A 26,047-nucleotide genomic window follows, 5' to 3' on the forward strand; every position below is an offset into this window, starting at 1 on the left:
TGCACCATTACATAGTTGCCTTTGTGTGAGCCTGCAGTAGGATATACCCCATCCATCCTACAGCAAATAATAGGGAAGGATTGTAGGTCATAGAACATATACCACAACTCCCATGAGGCTCCACAGCAAAGTTCACAATTGCAGGTACTTGTTTATGTCTTCAATTTGTTGACCCACTTGGGGAGGAGAGAATATGTTCAAAAATTTAGCTTATGTTTTGGAAACAGTTTAGAATTTGTATCCTTGCTGAAGCTGTCAATAAAGCAAAAGGCATTTTGTATGACAGACATTGAACAGTAAAGTCTCAGGGTCAAATTCCACATAGATGTATACACAGAGCATCCTCAGAAACTTGAGAAGGGCAGTATGGGGAATAGCATAGGACAGAATTAACCCTCTATGCCTGGAGGGGTTTCTCTAACCTGCAGCCTAAAGTTTGCTTGAATGGTAGCCAAGGTAGTTATACACAAAGTAGCTCAGACGCTTTGGCAGTAAAATAACAAGGGCTCAGTAAGGCAGATCTACCTGACTTGTTAGCAGATTGCAGTGTAGTTTAGGATAAACTAAAAATTCAGGTGCAACATCTGCTAGTATTTATGATGACATTGCTCCCCATAATTGCCATGGGATAAGTGAAGTGAAATAAACCTAATAAGCCTATCAAAGAAAAGGAAAATTTATTAAACAATAGAATCTTAGTTCGTGTTCACTTTTTCATACCAGTAAAGAAGTAAAGGTTTCACTACTTCAGGCTGAATCCGTCTTAAATGCCTTACATTCCACTGATCTCCATGCAGCAAGTTAAGTCTGAGTAATACTTCTGAACTGAGGAAGTAGTCTCCACTGCTCAAAAGATACAGTTTCTTCATCTTATTGAGTTGCCTTGAGTCAACAAAAATAGTCATATAAGCATGTACCAGATGCTATACAGAACCGAGTACAGTTCACCCTACTGGTTAAACTGCTGTCATGCAAAATGTTTTTAACTGAAAATGGCAGAAGCCAAAAGAAAAAAAATCCACAAATTAGAGACAAGTTGTGTGTAAAATGTACAGTGCTTTAGAATAGACAATCTGAGTTCCACAGAGCCATTCATTAAAGTGGTTTGTCATACTGAATGCCCTACTTGTGAATTTAAGTTTTTGGGTTGTTTTTTTTTTTTTTTCTATTGTCACCTGTTTTCCAAGTTTCTTTCTAAACAATGCCATAATACTATGGTAGTTCTGACTTCATGTAAGCTTTACAAACATGACTGCAAAAATGGTTTTATCAGCTTCAACAGAGTCTTTCCTAACTTGTTATGATACTCATGATTACTTTTATTGTGTCTGTACCATTCAAACATTACAAGTTATTCTGAAACCTCAAAACCTGCACTAATCCAGCTGGGTTACAAGTATTAAAACAATGGGAATAACCATTAAATAATGAGAAGTACCTTTGCTGTCTTGTAGTGTTTTTGAGCACCTTTAGTCTTTCAATATCCATCCAGAGCCACCAGTACCTCTCCCCAAGTGTTCCTTTAATGAACTTCTTGAATCTCTCAAACTCATGTCTGTTGCCAGTATCAGAAGTCCTGTGACTAATACACCAGGCTCTACTGTCTGACCCACCACTTTCAGAACTTGATTTTAAGCTTACTTCTTCAGTGTCTTGTTCTCTTACATCTCTGTGAGAGTCCAAGACAGAAAATGGAGAACTTTGGGAAAGGAGTGACTCTGCAGTGCCATGGGCAAATTCATTATTTGATAGCTCATGTATAAATAGTTCAGGCTTTTTGTGGAAATCCACATTACTGTGAATGTCAGCAGCTGGCTGGTGAATCAGTTCTGAAGCAGGTTCCTTCATTACAAGTTGGGTATAATCTGGTATGAATTCTCCTGGTGCCTGTTCATTTTTTTCTTTTGCTGCACTGTCCCATTTCGGGTCTACATAAACTCTTAACTGATTATGAGCAGGCGGTTTGGCAGTGGCCACAGAAGAACCTTCCTCAGCCTCTCTGGATGCCGTCCTTAAAATGATGGCTTTTCCTTTCCTTGAAGGGTGAAGAAAACTCCATTGGTGGCCTTCCTTAGACAGGGAACCTGCTTCTGGATTAAATCAGAAAAGATCATTGAAGACTCTTTTGATTCAGGATCGTTCTCATGCATATCAACATTTCCAAGTTAAAAAAATGCAAATATATTTTTATATTGTTCTACTGCAGAACAATCAGACCATGTCACGCTGCATAGCAGGGAATAGCAGAGGTGCTTCTGCTGTTGCTATGGTTTAGAAATTCAGCCCCATGACTCAGAAACTCATTCCCTGTTGAATTCCAGCAGAGCAGAAAAGTTCAGGAGTAACTTCCTCTGGAGTCAATTGTCTTGTTTACTCAGCTGAACAACCCAGCTCCTCAGCACTTGTTAAACCACCTTGCTGTGCTGCAAGGCCTGGTTTCTTCCTGAGCATTTGATCATAGCATGATCAAAGTCACAGTATGTAGCAGGACTGGTTTTTGTTTAGGCCTGAGAAAACTAGTAAGTGATAATTCTTGTCTACTTAAGTTGGTTATTGGAAAAGACTAAAGCACCAAACAAGCCTCTGTCAGTTGGGTAAATTCTTGACATACATAGGATAACAAAACGAATGTTTATGTCAAGGGCTCTGGAAACATTTCATAATTCTGCAGTCCAGTCTCCCACCCAGGAATGGGTCATTTAGATTTAAAAATATTTCCTAACTAACAAGTTTGTAACAGTGACCAGCCCTGGGTTTTTGGTTTTTTTGTCTACACTTGTCGTGGTTTAAACCGATCCACACAGCTCGTCCACTCAACCCCACCCCCAACCCTCCCCAAACTCCTGGAGGGATGGAGAGGAGAATCGAAAAGAATGCAACTCCCACGGGTTGAGATAAGAACGGTTTAGTAACTAAGGTATCACACAAACCAGTACTGCTACCACCAATGATAATAATGCTAAAGGAAATAACAAGAGGAAAGAATACAACACCTCAATACCAGCTGACCAATATCTCGCCCCACTTCCCCCAGCCGAGCACCGACCGATACCTCCTCCAACCCTGCAGTCCCAACCCTTCCAGGTAACTCCCCGTTACATCCTGGGCATGACGTGCTGTGGTATGGAATACCTCTTTGGTCAGTTTGTATCAGGTGTCCTGTCTCTGCTTCCTCCCAGCTTTCCCTCCTCCCTGACAGAGCATGAGGCTCAGAAAGTCCTTGGCCAGACCAAACATTTGAGCAGCAACTAAAAACATTGGCGTTATCAGCTCTCTTCCCAGGCCAAAAAATGAAAACACAGCACTGCACTAGCTACTAAGAAGGAAAAAAAATGACTGCCACTGCTGAACCCAGGACAACACTTCTCTATTTAATTCTTTTTTTCACAGACCCTCAGTGTTTCCATGCTATTAATCATGTCCCAGCATCCTGGTCTGCTGAGAAAGAAACTCACCGATTTAACTTGCTCAAATACATTTTCTACTTCTGCCAGACTTTCAGCAAATCAAGTAGTTCTGGAGGATGTTAACAAAGATGACCTTGACTATACATACTGCTCAGCTAGGTTAATGCTGCTGTCACTGTACAAGTCAGTCCTATAAAACTGAGCAGAATTAACTGCAGGTATTATGAACAGCAGCAGAATGTAAGTGAAATAAAGAAAAAAAAAGTCCTAATTCAGCTGTGGCTCTACAACATCTTCATAACAATCCAGTGTTTAAACTATAGAATAGACTGAACCTTCTGTATTTCCCTAAAGCCAAGATGCAGGCTATTGCATCACTATTGTAGGTAGGCAAAACATTGTCAGTGAGGAGACTGCTACAACCTCTGAGCACATGTACTACATAAGGTTGCGACAGAAAAGGGCTAAATCTCTCAGATCCACTGAATTCACATTTGTAATGTCGTCAGCTAGTGCAACCATCTATGGTGGCCTGGTCAACAAATGGCAATGGTAGTTACACATTCTTTCCATCTTTCTCCAAAAAGAAGCTCCATCTAACAAGTGCTGGCCACTGTCACAGACAGACAACTGTCTTCAAATGCTTTCACTTGACAATGAAAAATTATAGCTTCTCAACACATTTCTGTGAAATTGAAACATGAAGAAGGATTTCACAGGACCTGAGGCAACCAGGGAGGGAAAAACACAGTTCTTAAATAATCAAAAGTGAAGTGGCTCAGGGTTTTGCTCAAGACATTAATCGATAACCTTGATCCAACTGAAGCGGTGAGCAAGGAATTCAAACTCTTTCTAGTCGCAGGCTGGCTGTGAGAAACTTAACTGATGCCTTTTACTGATTCCAGTGCCTGACACCAGGTGAATACTGTGCCTGAATAGAAATTCTGACAAAAAATGCCGGATTTCCCATGAAATTAGCATAAAGAAGAACTGAGGCAAAATGCTGTTGACTGCAGGACAGCTTCAGGCAAACAGCGCAGAGAGGCTTTCCATAGGCCTACGCCCAGCCCACTGCAATACAGAGTTACATAAATGCTCTGCAAGAATGGTGCATGTGTGACCTCTCTGCTCAAAGCACTGCAAAAATTAGTGGTGAAGTCATGAGCTGCAGACAAAAGCAGCTTCAATAACTTCATTAATAATCCATGCATCAGCAATATATATCCTGGGGTGATCCTCATGGGTTTGAGGAAGAAGACGGACTTCTGGAGTTATCATGTCTTCCAATTTTCCATCCAGCCATTAGACACCAAAGTCCCATCAGAACAAGCCTCAGAGTGGAATGGCAGCTTTACCCCCAAGAACTGGGGCCAGAGAACTCCTAACATAAGCTGAGAGTTCCCTGTTCATCTTGCTACTGCCTACCTAACAGAAGCAAGGTTATCAGGTATGCCCATAATGTCCCTAACCTGCAATCAGGTATGTCCATAATTCATCTCTATGCTATCTCACATGCATTCTCTCTCTATGTTCTCTTTGAAACCTGCTGAACAATTTCAGTTGAATTTGACAGGAGTGTCACAATTACATTCTATAAGATTCATAAAAATTGGCAGCCAGAAGGCCTTTGAAAGTGCCCTTCATAAATACCCTGAGAAGATGGCTGCAACACGAACCATACACTATCAAATACCCAAAGAATCCAGACAAGAAGGCAGGGATAAGGAAGGTTGGAACTAGACGATCTTTAAGGCCCCTTCCAACCTAAACCATTCTATGATTCTATGAAGGAAGTCTTTCAAAACATATCAAATGGAAAAACAAAAAATCAGGTGAAACTTACAGATACCTATGAAACAGAAATATGTAAAAATTTCTTGGTTTCTAGCTCAAAATTTCATTTAATATTGTGGCTGTGGAAACAAATCTGTGTCTGAAGCCTAAGGTATCATGTGATACTCAGAAGATAACAAGTTAGCAGCAATTTCTTGAAATGCCTTTTCTTTCCACCTAGTCAGAGTTATGTTATAAATACTATGGCTGAGCCTCTGTTACTTACCCAGAATACTATCTTTTTCACTTAATGAATCTTCTCTTTCACACTGTCCAGGCAAACACTGAATCTGACTAGAAGTTACAGGATGTGAGGATGAATCTGTAGTTTTCATTAATTCACTTCCTTTTGCTAATGTAAAACAATCCCTTGTCTGAGAAACTGTAGCCTAGGAAAAGAAATGTCATAGAACAATTCAAATTTTTCTGTTTATTGCAGTGTTTCTGAGAGCAGAGCTTACTGTCTGTAGTGATTTTGTGCAGTCTGTGTAGATTTCTGTAACGATAGTTCCCAGTGAAGAGAGCTGTATGATAGTAGCTGAGCATACTGTAACACAGCTTGTGTTTTAGCTGTATTACAAACCAACAACCTTCATCTGCAGTACAAAGAGCTTTGAAGGTAAGGGATATTCAGAGAATCAGATGTCCAATAATGTTGTGACCTCAGTTACAATAATTTCACCCAAGGCATTCAATATATCTTGATGTTACACCCACTAAACGTTTTTATTTTACCTCTCCAAGTGATATATAGAACTTTCTCATAGTCATCGAAGTGTCATCCTCCTCAGGAGAGGGAGGACTTGGGTCTTGCTTCCTTATCCAGGGATAGTAGTGATTATCGATAATGAAATTAATGCCAGTCTTGCTCCATTCTACCTGTGATATCAATTTAGCTAGCCTGAAATAAAAAGTTGAGACAAGAAAATAACTGATTTTAGCTTTTAATCAGAGAAAAATATTTGAGTTTTTTTCCCCAGAATAGGCAATAAAACCCATGACCAATCTAAAAATAAATTGTTACAGAGAAGGTCATGATCAGCAGATAATATTGTCGATCATATTTCACAGATCATATTATTTCACCCTTATTATGTCACATTCATAAACACCAGTACTGTCATTCCATAGTCCACCAGCTTTACAGATGGTGACCTGCCTTGCATTATCAATCTTTACCAGTAAAACCAATTTCTATCAGGATGCTTTTACATGCATCTATGCATTCCCAAGCCCTGCCAAGAAGCCCTCAAATATTTTGATAATTAAAATGGAACTATTGTTCCAGATTGCAGAAGTCTGGTATCATCACCAGACACTACACTTCCTGATACAAAGTCTTCCAGCAGTGATGCCACAGCAGTGATCATACTAATTAAACTTTCAGATGATAACTGACAACTGGCGCTATCGTGTTCAACTAGCAGATGTCTGATGACATCATAGGACTGAAGAGCCTTCCAGTGCTGTCTTGTGTTAGTGTGAACCTCAGGATATTCAAAAAAGACAATCTTAGAACCATACATTGATAATGTCGGTGTTCTGGGCTCAAGAACTGGGGCAAAACTTAGCTAAGTTAGAAAGCAGTACAAAACCAACCAAGGTGCATATGAAGGGAAAACAAAGCCTATGCCTGAGCCTATGACCATGAGTGAATGCCCAGTTTCATCTGTCCCCACTATTTGAAGGCAAATAGGATTTCATTCTAGGGTTGGGGTATCTTCATCTATAAACGCAAGTTTCCCTTTTAGCATCTCAGCTTATCTTGATCTAGACACAACCTTGAAGGATGTAGAGGCAGATCCTCAAAAAAGCATACATGAAGAACATCTGCTGAAAGGACATCTGGAAAAATATTGCAGGTGTATAACAGTGCATCATCCAACTACGCCACAGCATCCCACAGAGAACCGTTCCACAGACACAAAGCTAGTAATTGAAATAAAAAGGACTAGCTTGTTTTTTTCTAAATAGATTTCATGGATTCATAACTTCCACTTATATGGCTTATATATTGATCAGAGAAAGATGCATTACTACCATGATATCTCTGTGGAATGCAGATTCAGAAATCAGTAATTCATGGTCAAGGAAAATTACAAACTGATGAGTGAAAAAAAGCAACTGATTTTACTTTATCCAGGTCACTAAAATACTAAAATTAAACAAGCAGACCTAGAGGTGGGAGAAAATATATTAAGAGTACTGTCAAGATAAATTCAACAGAAGAGAAAAACTACACAAATTTAAAACTGAAAGCATAAAAGATTGTAATACCTGTATTCAAAGTAACAGTCGCTTTCAAGAAATGCTGGAAGCCTTTCTTTCTTAATCCACTGAATTGCTTGTTCTCGATCAAGGCACTGTTAAAAAAGAAATGCCAAAGATTTGCAGTTTTCTTGACTTTCTTGCTTTGTTTGCCATGTAACTGATTCTCTCCAATTGCCTTCTACAGAGGCAGTGTCTCAGGAAAACAAATATGCAGTGGACATCATCGTTGTTATAGAATCATAGAATAGTTAGGGTTCGAAAGGACTTTAACATCATCGAGTTCCAACCCCCCTGCCATGGACAGGGACACCCAAGGCTCTGTCCAACCTGGCCTTGAACACTGCCAGGGATGGAGCATTCACAGCTTCCCTGGGCAACCGATTCCAGTGCCTCACCACCCTGACGAGAAAGAACTTCTTCCTTATATCCAATCTAAACTTCCCCTGTTTAAGTTTTAACCCATTACCCCTTGTCCTGTCACTACAGTCCCTAATGTCTGCAGTCCCTAATAGTCCATCCGCAGCATCCCTATAGCCCCCCTTCAGATACTGGGAAGGCTGCTATGAGGTCTCCAAGCAGCTTTCTCTTCTCCAGGCTGAACAGTCACAACTTTCACAGCTTATTTTCATACTGGAGGTGCTCCAGTCCCCTGATCATCCTCATGGCCCTCCTCTGGACTTGTTCCAACAGTTCCATGTCCTTTTTATGTTGAAGACACCAGAACTGTACACAATACTCCAAGTGAGGTCTAGGTTAGCCTTTATCACGCTGGGATAATTAGGTTGATTTACTTTCCTATCAAAAACTGTAAAGGTCTAAATCTGATTTCATCTATAAGAGTACAATTTTTTAACAAATCATGGGTGTTTTTTATTCAGAAATAATATGTGCATCGATCGTGCTTTTGCTGTACAATTCCAAATGCAAAATAGATTTTATTTTTTTTTTGCAATAGGAAAAGGCTAATTTTTCTGACTTCATCACATTTTATAAAAGCCCACTATTTTTCCCCAATAATCCGAAGACTAAGAAACCTTTAAATTAGACTCCAAGAATCAGAGAGCTGTAGACATTAAAAACAAAATCAAACAAATAAAATCCTATCAGCTAACATGATTCTCACTTTTGTCAAGCTTTACAGAACTGAATTGCACAAGGTAACCCTTATAATGGAAACCTAAGTATGTTATGAATCAGGCCCCTAACAGATTTCTGATTAGGCAGTCTAAGCACCAGTGCCTCATCAAAGCAGAAAGGGAGGTGCCTCCAAATAGTGGTCTGGGGTGTGAAAGGGATGTGTTGATCAGCGAGCAATACAGAGCCAGCTAACAAAACCAATGATGCCTAAGAACTTACACAGAGAGCAAGATCTCTGATTATGGGCCCCAGTGATCCATAGCTGTTTCCCTTACAAATGACACACAGCACACTTCAATATTTTTTTTTAAGAGTGTACTTTTTCCATTCTGAGGGGATGAGCTGTTTTATTTATTTGAGGTGCATTTTTCCTTCTAGTGAAAGTGAGACTGATGGTTTGGAAGAATGCAGTAACTCTCCTTGTCCATAAAAACAGCTGAAGCTGGGGCAAAACTGGATGCTACTTGCTATATCAAATAATCAGTTGTGTAGATTACATTTTAAATTTTCTTTCCATGAGCTAATATTCCATTAGGGACAAGGGTTATTCTGCCTCATATATATCTGTAGGGGATTAAAAAAAAAAAAATCTGAATTACTCAGAAAGTGGGTGGTTTCATTTAGAGAGAAGAAAATATTTCAAAATATGGGAAGCTTATGTTGGCAGTGGCTCATACGCTGTAATTTGCGGAGATGGAGACTAATTAGTCCCAACCACACAGTGTATACCTCTTTCTGGTTACTGACAAGCTTTTTTGAAATACAGAAGATTGTCTCTTTATTTTGGCATTTAATATTTATGTATTTACTGAATAACAGCCTAGTTTTTTATCTGAGTGATTCATAACATGTTCACTTTTGTATATGGCTGGTACACAAAATTATATATGCTATCAGAACGAAAGAATCTCTACTCTTTCCCCTTCCTCCAGAGAAAGATGCTACATTTAATCTGATGGGTTTTGTTACCTTGGTTAGCTTTCTTACCCAGTCAGCTTTAGGCCTTGCTGGGACCCAATCCAGCAAAGCTTTTAGCACGTGTTTAAGTTTAAGCATGTGTTTAACTTCCCTTGATTAAAGTTAAACACATACTTAAGTGTTTTGCTGAACTGGGGTTTCTCTGAAGTAAGGTATGTGGGATGCCAGCCAGGTTTTTTTCATAGTTGTGATCAATTCTACCCAGCTCAGCAGGTTTATTTTCTTAATATATTTTACACCAGGTTGATTTTGGCTGTTGATAAGACGGTATTTACCTCCGTATCAATAATTTGTAAGTGTGCATGCACGCATGCAGAGAACTTTTGCTCATCTGTAAATTTGTAACCGTCTAAGAGGGAAGTAAAATACAGAGAAAAATACCTGCAGTTGTACTTCTTAGGTAAGATTTGTTTAAGTTCAGGCTGTAGCCTGAAATGCCTACGAGGATTCTCCAACCATAGCTCATTTTCATTAGAAATGTGCCAGTGATGGCATCCTGCTACTTTTTGTAGCAATGTAACATTCAAAGCAACTGTCAATCTCTTCAGTCAGTGTGAAGAAAGTCAAAGGAAAAAAGTAGCATCAGCTGAGGCCTGAACAAATCCTGTTTGAGTTGAACTGAACTACTTGATGCAGTTGGTCTGGTCTGAGTTCTTCTGGTTCAGTCATAGTTTAGCACAATGAATGAAGCTGGCTTCTTTCACCTTGTGTAGTTGAAGTAACAATTTTTGGTATGCTTTTTTGCAGGCTATTTTGTTCCAGCTCAGCCTTGAGATGCCAAGGCATCATCAACTGGGTGAGGAATGTATGTTACCTACCCAGTGAAGGAGTCAAAAATAAGAAAAAACTTCCCCCTTTTCTCCCAAGAAGAAAGCATACTGAGGCGTACCATTCCATGAAAAACCATCACCTATGGAAAATGGCCCAGAGAAAGCAATGTATTCTTAAACAATATGGGAGCCGTGTTGCTCCAAACCACATGAAAGATGTAAGCAATAGTGAAATGGCTTTGAATTTGTCAAGAAAGGCCATCCACGGTTTCAGCGATGTAAGGTTATCCCACAGAGTGTTAGCCACACTTGCATAAGCACATAATATTCTTCAGTTTAATCCTGAGAGCAAGTAAGAAATCAAGAATAGTTCTTCTAGTTTTGTGCTCTCAAGCAAAATATTTGTGAAAATAATTATTTAACATGGTAGGGATGCCTGTGAGCCTTGTCCTGTTGTAGCATTTTTTCAGTCTAGATGCAGATAATTGCTATCTCACATTACTATCACTTTGTTAAACATCTTTGCCTTTTGACCTCTCTCAACGCTGTTTTCTTTTGTGAAAATAATTAAGCTTATACTAGGCAAAATAGCAGTTTGCTACAACTCCTTGCTTTTCTCTCAGCTTTCCAGCTATGACATAATTTAGAACAGCCACTTCTAAAAATACAGCAAGACCTTAGCCAGGCCTTCAATGAAACAAACTGAAGTCACAGCAGTCACACCAATGCAAAGTAAGCAATAAAAGAATAAACCAAGTATCCCAGTGAAATGTTTTTTTTCTCCTCAAAAGCTGTCGTTTAAAGGTAAAGTCCCATAATTAATTATACTGTCTTGTATTCTTTCAGGTGCATATGGTGCTTCAACTCCTGATTTTAACCTGAATAATTTGGTGCTGAAGAAAACCCTGAAAATAAAGTAAACAGGTAAGAATACCAAAATTGATAATGTCTGGGCAAGTCAAACCCAAGATTATTTTTCTAAAATCCAACCTATCTTTCCATTAATTTTGCTTTCTTTTTGCCAAAGATTATTTTCTCTGGCCATTTCAATTGATGGTAACCATGTAAACCCTTTGGGAATTAATAGAAGAGAGACTTATGTGTTGCCAGACCACAGATGAGCTCATAGCCACACAAGGAAATTAATTAATAAGGAAAGACTGAGATGCATTAGTTTCAGTCAATTTGCACATTCCAGGGATCACTAGTAAAGTAACTGTTGTCATAATATTTTTTCTTTTAATATTAAAAAGTATTCAGACCACACAACTGAATCCTGCCCTACGGAATCTTCAAAATTCTTTGCTACAGGATGTACATCTGTAATTCCATTCACTTGTCTGCTAGACACATGTGCATTGCAGGGCATAATTTGGCCCATCGTTATGTTTTCCTAACATAAATTAACATTTTTCCCAAGCTACCAAGCCAAACACAACAAAAACTACTGCCAGTATCTCTGCAGTAAGATCTAAATATAAACTCAGGGGCTATAAGATGCTTACCATAGTGTTGTAATTTGCATCAATATTGAAGGTTGGAGAAGCACTGTGCATTCTGGAGAGGTGCCCATCATTCTTTACTTTCCTTAGAGCATCATAAATGGGCTTTGGAGATTTCTGCTCATGTAGACTTTTTTTCAGCTGTCTTTCAAGGCATTGTGGGGCATCATTAACAACTTCAAAAACCCCAAAGTCAGAGTTAAATTTAACTGGCTGGGCAAATGTCTGCAAAAAAAAAAAAAAATTTGGAAAATTTATTACGTTGTAATAAGGGAACTTTTTAATGTAAGAAAGTTACTTTTTATAGTCTAGGAGCATCCTACAGGATGAAACCTGGTATTATGAGGTTTCCTTCTCTTGCCCGCAGTAGCTTATGTTTGGGGCCTGGAATAATAATTTTTTCTGTATTCTTGTTCTTTAATCTCTTTGCTGTATAGTTTTCCAATGCATTCCTACTTTTTATCTCAGCTACGCTTAATTGTGAAGAATTTCAATTCATTCTAGATCACAGACCATTCTTTTTCACATGCAAATAATAGGCCCAGTACACAGATGTCTGGAATTCACTGTGACTTTGATAACTGTTCAGCAGGGGACTACTTACCTACAGAATCAGATCTCCAGTGCTATTCTCCTATTCATTACCACAAACAATCCAGGCTTGAAAAGATTAGCAGTGAAGCAGACCTTTTAAATAAGATGCATTTGAAGAGGATGAAACTGAAAATTTCCATATGTAGGAATGGCTTTTCACCATATTGTTACTTTAAGGTCAAATACCTACCAGAACTTGTAAGTTCTGTACCAGAACTTTTAAAGCTTGTAGTAAGTTATACATCACCAGTTCAGATAGTGTCTGATACATGAGGTAGACCAAACTTCAACTTTTGCTATATAACTGTGACTTTTGTCAACTCAAAAAAAAAAAAAAAATCGCAGTGTACACATTAAAACAGAGCCATCTTTCATCTTTTGAGCTCTGGTATTAGGTATTTCCCTGAAAGACTATCTTTCAAACGCTCTTCATTGAAATTAAGAGGGAAAATATGGATGGATTTTACAAGTAATGGAGGATACCCAAGACAGTTGTGAATATGAGATGATATACAAGCAGAGCATATAAGCATTTCCACACAGCTGGAAGACAAGAAGACATGTTGTATTGAAGAACTGAAGAAAATCCTGGCCATATCCACACCCTGTGCCAAAATTCTTTTTGGCTTCATTCCAGACAGGATCCCACCTGGTGTTTGTACAGTTGTCATTCACCTGCACTTAATAAGATTATTTTATTTTTTCAAGCACTGTGGTTTTCATTTCCTTTAACTTTTTATATATCACATATATAAAAACATAGACATAATTCATATACGTACTATAGATGCTGAATACATGCTACATATAATATAGAAATATATTACAGACAATTTTATTCTTCTCCACACCTATAGAAGTCCAAAGTAACCATGTCAGTGTCAGCTATTTTGTTGCTTCTGTTTGAAGCCCCCTTATTGATCAAAGTCTTGTAGAGTAATGCGCAGGATCGAACCATGTGGCTGCAACATGTGATTACAACGTTCCCTACTTATCCCATAATGTCTCACTGTGGAGGCTTAGCCTGGCAAAACATGTAGCATGTGAGAGCTTTAAAGGTATGGTTAGTGCCTATGACATCAGACTGTCACTGCTCAGAGCCATGCATTGAATTGCGTTGGTCTGTTTAGTTACCTAACTTCAGTTGAAATCGCAGCTTGGTTTTTGTTCTCTGACACCTCGTGCCTCTTTTAGCATTCATTTTCTCCAGGGTACTCTGCAGGTTTTAGTGGGTTTTCTCCAGATGTACTGAACAGCATTTTAAAGAGCCTTTTATGTGTAGTAGATTCCTCTGTAATTCGTTCAGACCTCCTCCCCGTTTGCTATGTGTATATTTCATTTACTTTCAGACCTAATTTGGGCTGCTAACAACATTCATGTGACTAACTGTGCAACCTTAATAACCTCCAAATGTATTCTTCCCTATTTATTTTTTCATGCTCTTAAAAAAGAAACAGAAGTACACTAAGAAACAAGGTGCGTCAGTCTTTCAGGATTTGAAACTCTATTGCTTGTGGAAAAAAGCAAACAAAGTACAAATTCCAAAATACAGGGCTACGTGACTAGATGTGATCAGATTGTTTTAGTTCCATGTTGTTCAACTTTGAAAACTGAGCAACAACATTAGTTCATCACACACATCTATTTTTACTTAATCCTTCATAACTTACTCTAGATCTCGTTTTTTCAGTGTACATTCCAATTACCTAAACGGAAAACACACAACAACTTAAATGTAGTGAAACAGATGCAAGCGACAATTTTTCAAATGTAAAGTGTGTTGCTGTTTTAGGAGTCTGACTACAAATTCTTTGTAAGACAAATATACTAACGGAACAAAGAACATACACTGATAGGATAAAAAGATTAAGACTTCATACACTACATACTTGACTGAAAAAGGTGGTTCTTGTCCAGACTTCTGTGGTTAGGACGAAGTTGTAGTTACCTATACCTAAGAACATCAAAGAGGTATCGCATACTTCTTGTATCAGTCAGAAAGTAGCCAGTAGATCCTCTTTACTTGACCCTAATAAGTCTGCATTTGGAATACTGCATCCAGTTTTGGGTTCCCAGTACAGGAAGAATGTTCATGTATTCAAGTAAGTCCAGCAGAAGACCACTGAGCTGGTCAGAGGCTGGAGTACTTTCCCTGTGAGGACAGGCTGAAGCAAGAGGGCTTATTTAGCCTGTAGAAGAGGCAGCTCTAGGAGGACTTAGCAACAATCTGAAAGTACTTACAAGGTTACTGTGAAAGTAAACCAGGCTTTTTGTGGAGGTGCATGGTGAGAGGACAAGAGACCGTGGTCATACACTGAAATAGAGATCTCAACTGGATATAAGAAAATAAGGTATTTGTGTGTGGAATGATTAGCATTGGAAAATGCTGTCCAGAGAGACTATGAAATCAGTTTTTGGAGGTTTTCAAGATCAAGAGAAAGTACCAAGCAACCTGGTTTCAATACTAAAGCACTGTCTCTGCTTTGAGCAGCAAGCTGGACTACAGACCTCCCCAAAGCCCCTTCCAGCCTGAGTGACCTATGATTCTCTACAGGTATCAAATTCTACCAGAGAGAGCATCTCATAAAGTGATCACATAAAAGCATTTTAGAATAGTTTGGAATAGTTTGCTTACTTAGGAAAACCAGAATGATAAATCAGAATGTCTTTATAAGCATAATAAAAGAAGAGGTAAGTCCTGACCTCCTTAACTCATCCCAGCCACAAAAATAAAATGATCATGTTAAGACAAAAAAATCAAATGGGAACAGGAGAAAAAAAAAAAAAAAAAAGTGTGATTTCTTGTAGATAACATTTTCCCAGTTACAGTACAGGAGAGAGGATCAGTCAATCCATTTCCCTTCTGGTATGTGAAGAACTTTGGAGCAAAACACATGATCTAACCATTCGCACACATTACAAGCCACAAAAAAAAAACCCTGTTCAATACCCTGTAGTGAGCTTAAAACCTTTTCCACAGAAGCCAAGAGCTGTAAAATCATACAATGTTTCACAGAACAGTAATGAGAGAGGTTTATAGCACCACCAATATTCTAGGTCATTGCAATAATTATGAATCTCTTCAGTGAAGATGCCTATGTCAATGAGTGGGTGATAACCTACACTAGGAAGGAAGGGGAAAAAGTCATCCGTGCCAATCTAATATACTAAGAAATATCTTTCTTACCCCACATTTGGCAAGTGCTTTGGCTTTTCACAGACAAGTAAAATACACTAAGCAAAGACTAAGTGTATCATTCTCTCTCTAGTTTGGGCCAATTTTTGATCCTTTGAAGATGGAAAGGGAAAACTCCAGAGACAAATTATACCTCAAGATGATAAGAAAAAGTAAATATGGTTTGGCAGGAGCCTTGAAGCTTGGGATTCATACATTATCAATTTAAAACAATAAGTAGGATCAACAAGGACTTAAGAATACCAACAAATAAGAAGTCTGCTGATTTTGCAAACTGATTCACTCAGACAATTCTCCTCTTGAACTCAGTACGAACAATGTAACTCAGTGTGGTAACCCCAGCTTCAGAAAAAATCTCCAAGCAAACAACAAAAAGCTGTTTTCAGATTGCAGTACAGCAATACTATAAATAAATAAACCATTGCATGTACATTTTTGACAGCAAAGAAATTTAACTGTCAAATGAACATTGAATATGGTTTCAGCTGAAGAATAAACAGAATACATAATTCTGAAAGCTGAAGTTATACACTTAACTGAAGGGAAGGCAAATTTCTCTCAGTCCTCCCAAAACAGAAACCAAAACAGCATCCATCACCATGTTACCAGGATGTCAGGCATATAAATCTCACTGTTCTCTGCCTTAACAGTTTTCAGATATACTTAACTTCAGATACAGTTAACAAAGTGTAAATACGTTCACTACATCCCACCCCAAATAATGTAGTTAGATCCCAGGACAAATAGAATGACCACAGCTTGGCTGCCTCTTAGATTAAGGCCTTGAAAGGGTGGGAATTAATAGAGACCTCATCGAGGAGCTTTGCCAAAACTTCCTTAAGACAGGTATGTGTGTATCATAATTAAATGTCAGCGGGAGTCCAGACCAGAAGAAAATTTGAGCAGCTCTATGAAGTATCTGGAAAATTCATACTGCACATGGTCAGTGGCAAATCTCCCATTGACTTTAATGAGTCCAGGATTTCCTTTCCATCAATGAGTAAGACACAGGTCACAATTACATACCACAATCTAATTAACATTTTGAGTAAACCCCCTATCAACAAGAAAAAAAAGTAAAACATGCTTCTTTTGCTTCCTTGAATGTCAAAGATATCAAGCAAGTTCTAGTCCTGAGTCCCAACATAATATGCATGTGGGGCCTTTTTATAGGAGGTTGTATTGGCACCTGCAGCCTCTCACCACACACCTGGAAAAGACAGGAGGAAACTAATGAGCATGCACTGATGCTTTGAATTGATGCATTGATGCATCGAATTAGTCACGCCATCTTCAAAACAGAGAAGGGCCAGAACTATACAGCACAGTGAATTGCTTTTTGATTTCTGCCCTTTCCATCTTTTGCTACTTTGTAGATCAGGGCTGTTTCTGCACTTAAGAGCACTAGGTTTTCAGGAGCATTTTGTTTTCAGAAAGACCAATTCACCCAAACTTTATTAGTTGGGCTTTAGTTGTTTTCAGAATCATCACCTGCACCAAATCCTGGATCCTGACTACTCAGCAGAGAGCTTTTATAGTGAGAACAATTTCAAAAGAAGTAGTCTTCAAATCTGAAGTTGATAAAACTGTGATCACTTGGTAGCTTTCTGCTGCAAGCAAACCCACAGCCAGGGACTTGCCACCAGACGTGTCATCTCCTGAATATGCTTCAACTGAGGTGCAGTTAGCACTTTTGTTGCTAGTGCAGCTCCCCGAGGTTGCAAAGAGGAGGAGTGTGTCTTCATCAAGATCAGTGGTAACTGGAAAATGAGGAGGTAAGGCCCCAGCATGGACTTGGAATAGAACAAGTAGCAGTCAGCTTGCAAAGTTCAGGACAAATAAGTTGACATTACTGCACTTTCTTACTGAAGCCTCCAACACTGAGCTGGATAGCCATTCTTGGCTTCTGAATTTTCATTCTTGGCTTCTGAATTTTCATTCCTGGGTGAATATATTAAAACTGGATGTTTTAGATACATGGATAAAAGATTCAAATTGTAGGGATGCCTGTCAGGCTAGAAATGGAAGTGTATCCTTGCCAATGTTTCTCTCAAATCTTTCATTTTAGATTAGTTACTAAGGAAGGTGTAACTAGTTTGTGTGCCACGTAATTGGTTTCTGCTATTGTGAAGGCATTGTACTACTGGCAACAAGTGCCCTCATGAGGGTTTTTGTATTACTTTATCTTTCATAAGTATTTTCTGTACAAACTATCCTTCATTACAGTATATAGAGCTTTGGATTACCTAGATATTCATGTCAGATTGTATTGAATATTATTACAACAACAGGATCACTTAAAGGATATACTGTAAATCAAAGCAAAATAAAACAAAACACCAATCTGCTACTGCTACATCAAGTCACCAGTAATACAATTTTCCGTACACTACTGGTGCATTATAAATCAATGCAGATGCAGTCCCTTAAAATAAGCATATGCTACCCCTGATTTCTGGTATCAAGTCACACAATATTTTTAGTTTAACTTGTTGCCTAACTACTAGCACACCTGGGTAATACTGTTCCCAGGCAACTGCATATAAATACAACAAGAATAAAGCAATGGAAATTTCAATGTGGTGTTTTAGTAGAAGCCTTCTGAGAAGGAGAAGGAACTTGGGAATATAAGGTATTCAAACCACAGAACTCAAGGCATTAATAGAACTTAATCCTGAAAAGGGTAATCCTCAGGAAAAGGTCAAAGAAAATAAAAACATTTATGAGAACATTACAGATAAAAGTAGCTAATAGAGCATGCTTTCATGAAGATATGTCAATATATAGAAAAGAGACCATGTGTCATCTTAGAAACCTAACAGGATTACCAGCATAAAACAGTGTTTACTCAAGAGTGTCTGTAAACTCTTTTCTGTGGGCTTCCAGAGCTGTCAGGAATTCCTGGACAATCACTGCGGTTCAGAGCTGCTGAGCTGCGCCAGGACTAGGGGCTGAGGAGCCCTCTGAGGCCAAGGAGAATTTTGGCCTCTAATAAACATTCTGAGATCTGTGCACGTCCAGGGAGACCCAGAAACTAAGCAAGCTGAACTTCTTACCCACTCCATCCTTTGTGATTCAGGGAAAACTTGAAGCATAGTTTCCAAATAAGCAGCAAAGGCATGGAGGATGGTATTCCTGTGCTAAGAACAATCTGGCACAAGGAAGGAGGCCTGGGTTTAAAAGCTATGTAGCTAGGCTTGGACTTAGATATTCTAAACCAGCTGCAAGGCGAGGGGGGAAAAAAAGAGAAAAACCCAGCCCTCTCACACTCATTTTCTTCCATCTGTGTCTCCCTAGCTTTGTAAAAATTGTTCTTAGGAATCTTGCAGTGTGGTGAAAGTATGAAAAGGCTGAGCTCCTCAGAGAAGTCCGTATCGCTGCTGTGCACAAAACCCACATTCTGATACAGAGTTAATACCTCCAAATTTTATTTTAAGATAAAAAATAGGTAGGGAGAGTCCATTCTGCCATCCTTAGTTCTGCAAATCCCATTATGTGTACTTTTACACAAATCTGTTATGTGGCTTAGCACATCTGTGTCTAGTTCAGTTTGGTAAGCCTGAATCATAACAATTTATTCCAACGGTGGCTATACCATTGTCTTAAGTCCAAGGAGCATCAAAAAATATACTGCCCCTTCCTAATGCTGGTGGTGGTTCCTACCAAGCAAGTTGCAGAAATAGGTATATGATCTCACAGTACAGCCTGTTGGACTGCAGTGCTTCAGGAGGGGACGGGCCATGGGACAGCTCTGCAGCAGATCAGACCCCACGGGAGCCATGAGTTACGCTGTGGAAAGGTCTGTGCCACTTCGAAGGAGAATAGGGATGTGAGGTGTGGAGACGGAGAGAATGGGGATAGTCAGGGCCAAGACTACTAAAACGAAGTTGAGTGAGGCTGCCATGTAGAGGGAGCAGGACAGTACATCTGACTCTCACAAGAGTGTGGGGAGGAAGGGTAGCTGATGAGGAAAAGGAGAAAAATATAGGGCAACTGGTTAAATATAGGGCACTGGGTACAGTGGTCTAGCTGCAACCAGATTAGCACACAAACTACAGTGTAAGGCTGCATCCTTCCAGCTGCAGATGGGAGAGGAAGAGGTGTGCAAACTTTGAGACCTGCACAACCATGAAGAGAAACAGAATTGGTTTCTGAGCTAAAATGTTTATTAATCACCGAGTGCACTGCCAGAATAATGCAAAAGGACAAACATTTGTTATGTCGGCATGTTGTGATACTGGAATAGATGTGAACTCCTCATACTATTTAAATAAGTATTTATGTGTTTTTTTTCATTTCCTATCCGTGTTATTTTAGTGCACCGTGATTTAAATATGCTAACTTGCAAGATAATATCTGTCCCCAGAAGTGCAGATACTGTGTTATTTTTCTTGACACTGATAATAACATTAAACAATAACAGCTGATACCATTAAAATACAGATAAATTGTATAAGCCATTTAACTACCCAGTAGAAAAATGCAAAATGTTCTAAGCTGGATTAATCTTAGTAAGGTGTTTCTTGTATTTTGCAAGGGATTTCTGTAAGGTACTTACCGGAAGACTCAAAAATTCATTAAAGTATTCCACAAGCATAAAATCTGTGGCTAAGAATTCCTCCTACAGAGAAATAAAATCACAAAGCAAAGCTTTTACTAATCTGCACTAACATGGTTTGAACACACTATTGCCTCAAACAATGTTTTTTTCCATGAGATAATGACATGCAAACTTTTGCAAAATGTTGTTTCCCACTTTTGAGAATATAATCATTACATCATTGTTATATTCCAGCCATTCCACACTGCTGAGGCCCTTAGCAATTTAAAAAACACACATGAAGGTAAATCCTTTGCCAAGAAATTTACAGATAAAGCCTTCATAAACCCAACAGCTTCTAAGAGCTGGAAATCTGCTCATTTACTTTTGAAAAAATGTGCATTAAACTAAGAGTCTAGAAATTCCCAACATTAAACCTTTCTCTCTTGTATCTGAGAAGAAGAGGAGTCTAAACATTCACTAGAGCCTGCTTCTGTTTCCACACTGCTGCTTGGAGATGTTTTGGCGGATGTTTGGAAATAAAAGGGAGGTCACTGATCTATAATTTGGCACACCAAGCAAGCCGTGTATGCCATCTCTTTGACAGAACTGGGATGTTTCCTGTTGACCTCATCAGAAGTAAAGACTACATCTGCAGGTGGGTTCTGACCCCTGTGTTACAAATCCTGCTAACCAGACTCAAAAACTGCACAGTAGAAATTAATGGTTTTTGCTGCTGACAAATCACTGAGCCCCCATTTCCATTCAATGGAAGACAAAAATAGAACATTATTTCATTGGTCTTCAGAAATCTGTCTTCAATATAATGAAGACTCCTAAATGTTCGTAATAGTTTCAGATTCTTAAATATTCTGTTATTTCTGTCTTGCAACACAAGGAGAATTCACCCAAATCAAATGTATGTACCAATATCAGCAAAGGTCTTGTGACACAAATCCTTTTTCTCTTTAAGTTCAAAGTGTTTGTCTGGCCTTAGTCTGACAACATTTATTCCTCAGCATTAGTGGTTGCTGCTAGGAGTGACACAGGACAGGCAAGTTAGCTCACGCTTATTCCTGGAAGATACTGACAACACTGAAAACAATACTTTCTGCATTACAGAGATGGTGGGGGTTTTGGATCACAGGACTATGGTCCAACGCACTTGCAGTACCATGGACCTAGAGATGTTAGGGCATTGATTAAATAGGAGAATTTACCAAAGTGTCTAACCCAAAGCATTTTGAAGTCAACAGAAAATCCTCTCCCTAATGTCACTAGGAAATCAATCAGACCCAGAAACAATTTACCAAAGTGTCTAACCCAAAGCATTTTGAAGTCAACAGAAAATCCTCTCCCTAATGTCACTAGGAAATCAATCAGACCCAGAAACCTCAATTCAGCAAGCGTTAACATAATCAATAATAACAACAGCAAAAAAAAAAAAAAAATCTAAAGAAGCTTCAGTGTGCCTCGTGTTTGGTTTGGGCAATGCACAATTAGATTTGACACTGATAAGCATGAATCTGAAGACAGACAGATATGATAATACCCCATGAAGATATCTTATTGTTTTGAAAGACTTATGCAAAACAACCCATATATTACTGGCTTAAGAATATCCAGGTAACATGTGTTTTTAATTTGCTAGGGATATAATTCTCTGCAGTCCCATATAACAGCAAGAAATGTAAACACAGTGGTTGATTAATCAATAAAATGTTTATGATCTTGTTAATGCAAGCTTTGCTACTTACTGATCTTACTGCATCTATGCACAGCATACTGTTCTCTGGTGTTTGAAGGGTTTTTTTGTGGTCAGTCTTATTTTCATTTGAAAGCATAGTTGCACTTGCATATTTGCACGTTCTAGGTTATCAAGTCCAACCATTAACCTAGCACGACCAAGCTCACCACTGAACCATGTCGGTAAGTGCCACATCTACACATCTTCTAAATACCTCCAGGGATAGTGACTCCATCTGGAGGTATTTACCACTACAAATAAGTAAGTATGGAGTACTGAGTAATTTCATAGTATTTTCTGACAAAAGACAGAAAAAAAAAGAAAGAAAAATATTTATTTTTTAAGACTAATTTTATTCTTAGGGGGGGTTATTCTTTTTATTCTAAATACTTAGTTTATTCTTCATTTACCACTTCCCTGGGCAGCCTGTTCCAATGTTTTACAACCCTTTCTGTGAAGAAATTTTTCATAATACCCAATCTAAACCTCTCCTGATGCAACTTGAGGCCATTTCCTCTTATCCATTGCTTGTGTCACTTCAAATAAGGTAAAACAACAGAGTAACAAATAAGGTAAAAAAGGCAAACAACAGAGAAATCCTGCAATGAGCTATGAGCAAAGAGCAGAAAAGATAAAGTAAGGAGAAGATTGTTAAACCTGTCATGTCGAACGTTCCAGCTCATGATTTCATTCCTTCATCATATTTCACTTTCCTTTTCATTTCCATCCTTCTTCTCCATAGTTCCCTGTTACTTTTTACTTTCTAATTATTTTCAAACTAAATAATTTTTTTTTGTCTGAGAAAAATACCAAGAAATCACTCAGTACTCCATATTTACAGAGAGGAAAGAATTGAGAAATCAGACAACAGTTTCCAAAAATGTGTTTTGCTTTTTGTGTTCTACAGTTGCATGACAAAATGAATGATCAAGCTTTATAAAGCATACTTACAAACACTTCTTCTGTGATACATGGAGGCTCTGAAATACAAAAATGAAATATCGTGCTATTCAAGCAATACAGTCAAGCTTGTTCAACTATGATTACTGAACAGAAACAAAAAGTAGTGAGGCATGACAACCTTCCTGCATATCCTTAAATATAATAACTTAGCCTGAGGAAATAAAATAAACTCTGAGAACATGCAGTAATGTTGACCCATGTATAAAAAGGATAAAAGGATTAAATAAAAAATCTACCACAAGTATGATTTAAATATAATTCAAGTATTATTTAACTAGATTATTTCTCATACATATTAGTTAACTTCTTGTCAGCTTTGCTCTGCAAAATTGATTACTTGAATCTTGCTGGTTTTAATGAAAATATAGATTTCAATGAGACTGTGGGAGCCTCGAAGAGCAAATATTATGAATCATATGATAAAATTTTTAAAAATGTGATTGTTGGTGTTCCCAGATATCAAAACCTCACTCATTCTAGAAGGCTATTCTGCCTTCCATGGTTACATCTGAAGGGAATAAAGTTCTGTCTTGAGATTAAGGAATTTTACTGAATTTAAACCTAGCAGTTCAAAATCCCCCCCTTTTGTATCACCATCTCTGTACCTAAGACAATCGCCCTTGGGTCAGACCCCCTGTCTGACACAGTTTCAGTCCATCCCCCTGCATGGGAAGCACTACATACCAGTGGTTAGCCTCTTCGACTGCATCCTGGATCTACACACGTAAGGGCCAGCACCCACACCTACAAGACGACAATCTCATTTGCAAAGGTGAAATCCTTGACTGCAGTCCAGAACTAGAGGCTGCAGAGTTCCTGGACCTGGCTGGTGAGTGCTGGTCTGCACCAGGGCAGCCTGCCGCTGCTGCATGTCTCCCAGCAAAGCGGGGTTGCTATGACACTGTAAACAATGCATGGGGTGAGCTGAGGTGTAAGCAAATACTTCTCTTGCTGATGCAAATCTCCCTGAAGCAGACTCAAATATCAGGCATACTGATGATATGGTCCCAAAAGAGATGTCTGTAAACTAGGAATTTCAGGATGCTTGTAGCAAGAATAGAAATTAAATGCTCTTTTCTTGACTGACCTAGGCAGTTCTTACTCCAAAATGATATTCTGTCTTCTCCTACATCAGCACAACCCTCCAGCCACATGGGATTTTGCCTTAAAATAAATCCCCAAACATATGACTAATGACCAATGGATTTACATCATGTATCAAATAATTCTGCATCCATATATGTACAAACAGCCCCACTGCGATGTGCCAGAAACACAACCTGCAGCCTTGGTAACAGCCTTCTTTGCTTCCTCCTACCACCAGGGCCCAGATCTAGCAGAAATCCAAAGGCAGTTATGTGTTCCCACAATTAGGGAAAAGTTTATAATTAGCCCAGGTAGAAGGAGAAAAGACATTAAAAGACATAGAATAGAGTCTACTCCCAGAATGTTAGTTTCTTTGTTGGCTTGAGGGGGTACTCCTAGATATAAGAAGTCACATTTCTGTTATGGTCAGCAAAAGCTAAATACAAAGAAGGAATTCAGGTTCCTATATGAGGATTTCAGTGGAATTTAGGTGTTCCACAAGTGAAAAACACAATCTGAAAAACACCCTACCTAGTGTCTCTGATCCTAGAACTGAATAAATTCTTCAGGCTTTTTAGCATGCAAGTTCCCTCAAAGATTCTGTTCTATTGTGATTATGAAATATTTTAAACAGCTATACTTAATGTATATGAAAGAGGAATAGCATAACAAGATAGGCCATTGTCGTGGTTTAAACCCAGCTTGGAAATTCAGTCACGCACCCCTCAGTCACTCCCCCACCTTCCTCCTCCCACTCCCGGAAGGATGGGGGAGGAGAATCAAAATAATGTAACTCACACAGGTTGAGATAAGAACAGTCCAGTAACTAAGGTATAACACAAATCACTGCTGCTACCACCAATAATAATAATTATAAGGGAAATAACAAGGAAAGAGAATATAACCGCTCACCTCCCGCCAACTGATACCCAGCCCGACTGAGCGGTGATCTAACCCTTCTGGGTAACTGCACCCAGTTTATATACCGTGCATGGCTACCCTTCGGCTAGTTTGTATCAGGTGTCCTGTCTCTGCTTCCTCCTGGCTTCCCCTCCTCCCTGGCAGAGCATGAGACTCAGAAAGTCCTTGGTCAGACTAAACATTACTTAGCAACAACTAAAAACATCGGTGTTGTCAGCGTTGTTCCAAGGCTGAAAGTCAAAAACACAGCACTGTACCGGCTACTGAGAAGGAGAAAAATGACTGCTACTGCTGAACCCAGGACACCCATAAAATGTGAAGTTAACCCTTTCCAACAGGTAGAATTGCACTGAACTGTATATGAAACTGCATTGTCTCGTAACTAAACTACTTAATATGATTTCAAATGCTTAAGCTAAAGTTTGTTGAACTTCTTTACTCCCTTCCTCCTTTTTTTTTTTTTTTTGATGCAGGTTTAAACATAGTCTTTGGTGTATAACATTCTCCTAAATCTCCCTAAATGCTTGTAATTTTAAAAAAAACCCCAAAAAACCAAAGAAACATGGTGAATGCGTTTTGGAGTTCCTATTTTTTTTAATCAAGAAGTGGAAGCCACAATTCAGGTTAGCTAGAATTCAAGTTTGAAAACAAGTCCATTAGAAAAAAAGTCTTTTTTCTCTCCTGTCATCTGGTATATTTTGGTATAAAACTCTTAGGTTTTTGTTTTCTGTGTAGTGTGCTTCAAAGATTGCATTTTGGATTAAGCTCAACAGGAAATATTGTATTCTCTCATGAAGAATCTATTAGCAGTCATTATCATTTTCTTATTATCTCAGTTAACAACATAGATTTTAGTCAAGTACTGGGGGGGTGTGCATTTCAGTCTTGATTTTATTTTGCCAGTTTAAAGTTCACCAGCAGGTGAAGCGAAGATATGAACCATAGAATCATAGAATAGCTAGGGTTGGAAAGGACCTTAAGATCATCTAGTTCCAAACCCCCTTCCATGGGCAGGGACACCTCACACTAAGCGATGTCACACAAGGCTCTGTCAAACCTGGCCTTGAACACTGCAAGGGATGGAGCATTCACAGCTTCCCTG

At 38.7% G+C, this 26,047-nt stretch overlaps 1 protein-coding gene across 1 annotated transcript in view; it reads right to left on the reverse strand.

Annotated features, from left to right (window-relative positions):
* RGS22 (regulator of G protein signaling 22) overlaps window positions 1-22,072 on the reverse strand; it is a 60,281-nt gene extending 38,209 nt beyond the window's left edge. Inside the window, exons 1-8 of the mRNA XM_065669149.1 lie at window positions 21,986-22,072; window positions 20,247-20,309; window positions 11,902-12,123; window positions 7,518-7,603; window positions 5,976-6,141; window positions 5,467-5,629; window positions 1,439-2,090; window positions 721-882 (exon numbers count right to left, since the gene is read on the reverse strand). Coding sequence (XP_065525221.1) covers window positions 721-882; window positions 1,439-2,090; window positions 5,467-5,629; window positions 5,976-6,141; window positions 7,518-7,603; window positions 11,902-12,123; window positions 20,247-20,309; window positions 21,986-22,072 — 1,601 coding nt within the window. The remainder of the gene's footprint in view (window positions 1-720; window positions 883-1,438; window positions 2,091-5,466; window positions 5,630-5,975; window positions 6,142-7,517; window positions 7,604-11,901; window positions 12,124-20,246; window positions 20,310-21,985) is intronic.
* Between the last annotated feature and the right edge of the window lie 3,975 nt (window positions 22,073-26,047).

The sequence above is a fragment of the Lathamus discolor genome, chromosome 2, assembly GCF_037157495.1.
Source record: "Lathamus discolor isolate bLatDis1 chromosome 2, bLatDis1.hap1, whole genome shotgun sequence".
Classification (NCBI taxonomy): Eukaryota; Metazoa; Chordata; class Aves; order Psittaciformes; family Psittacidae; genus Lathamus; species Lathamus discolor.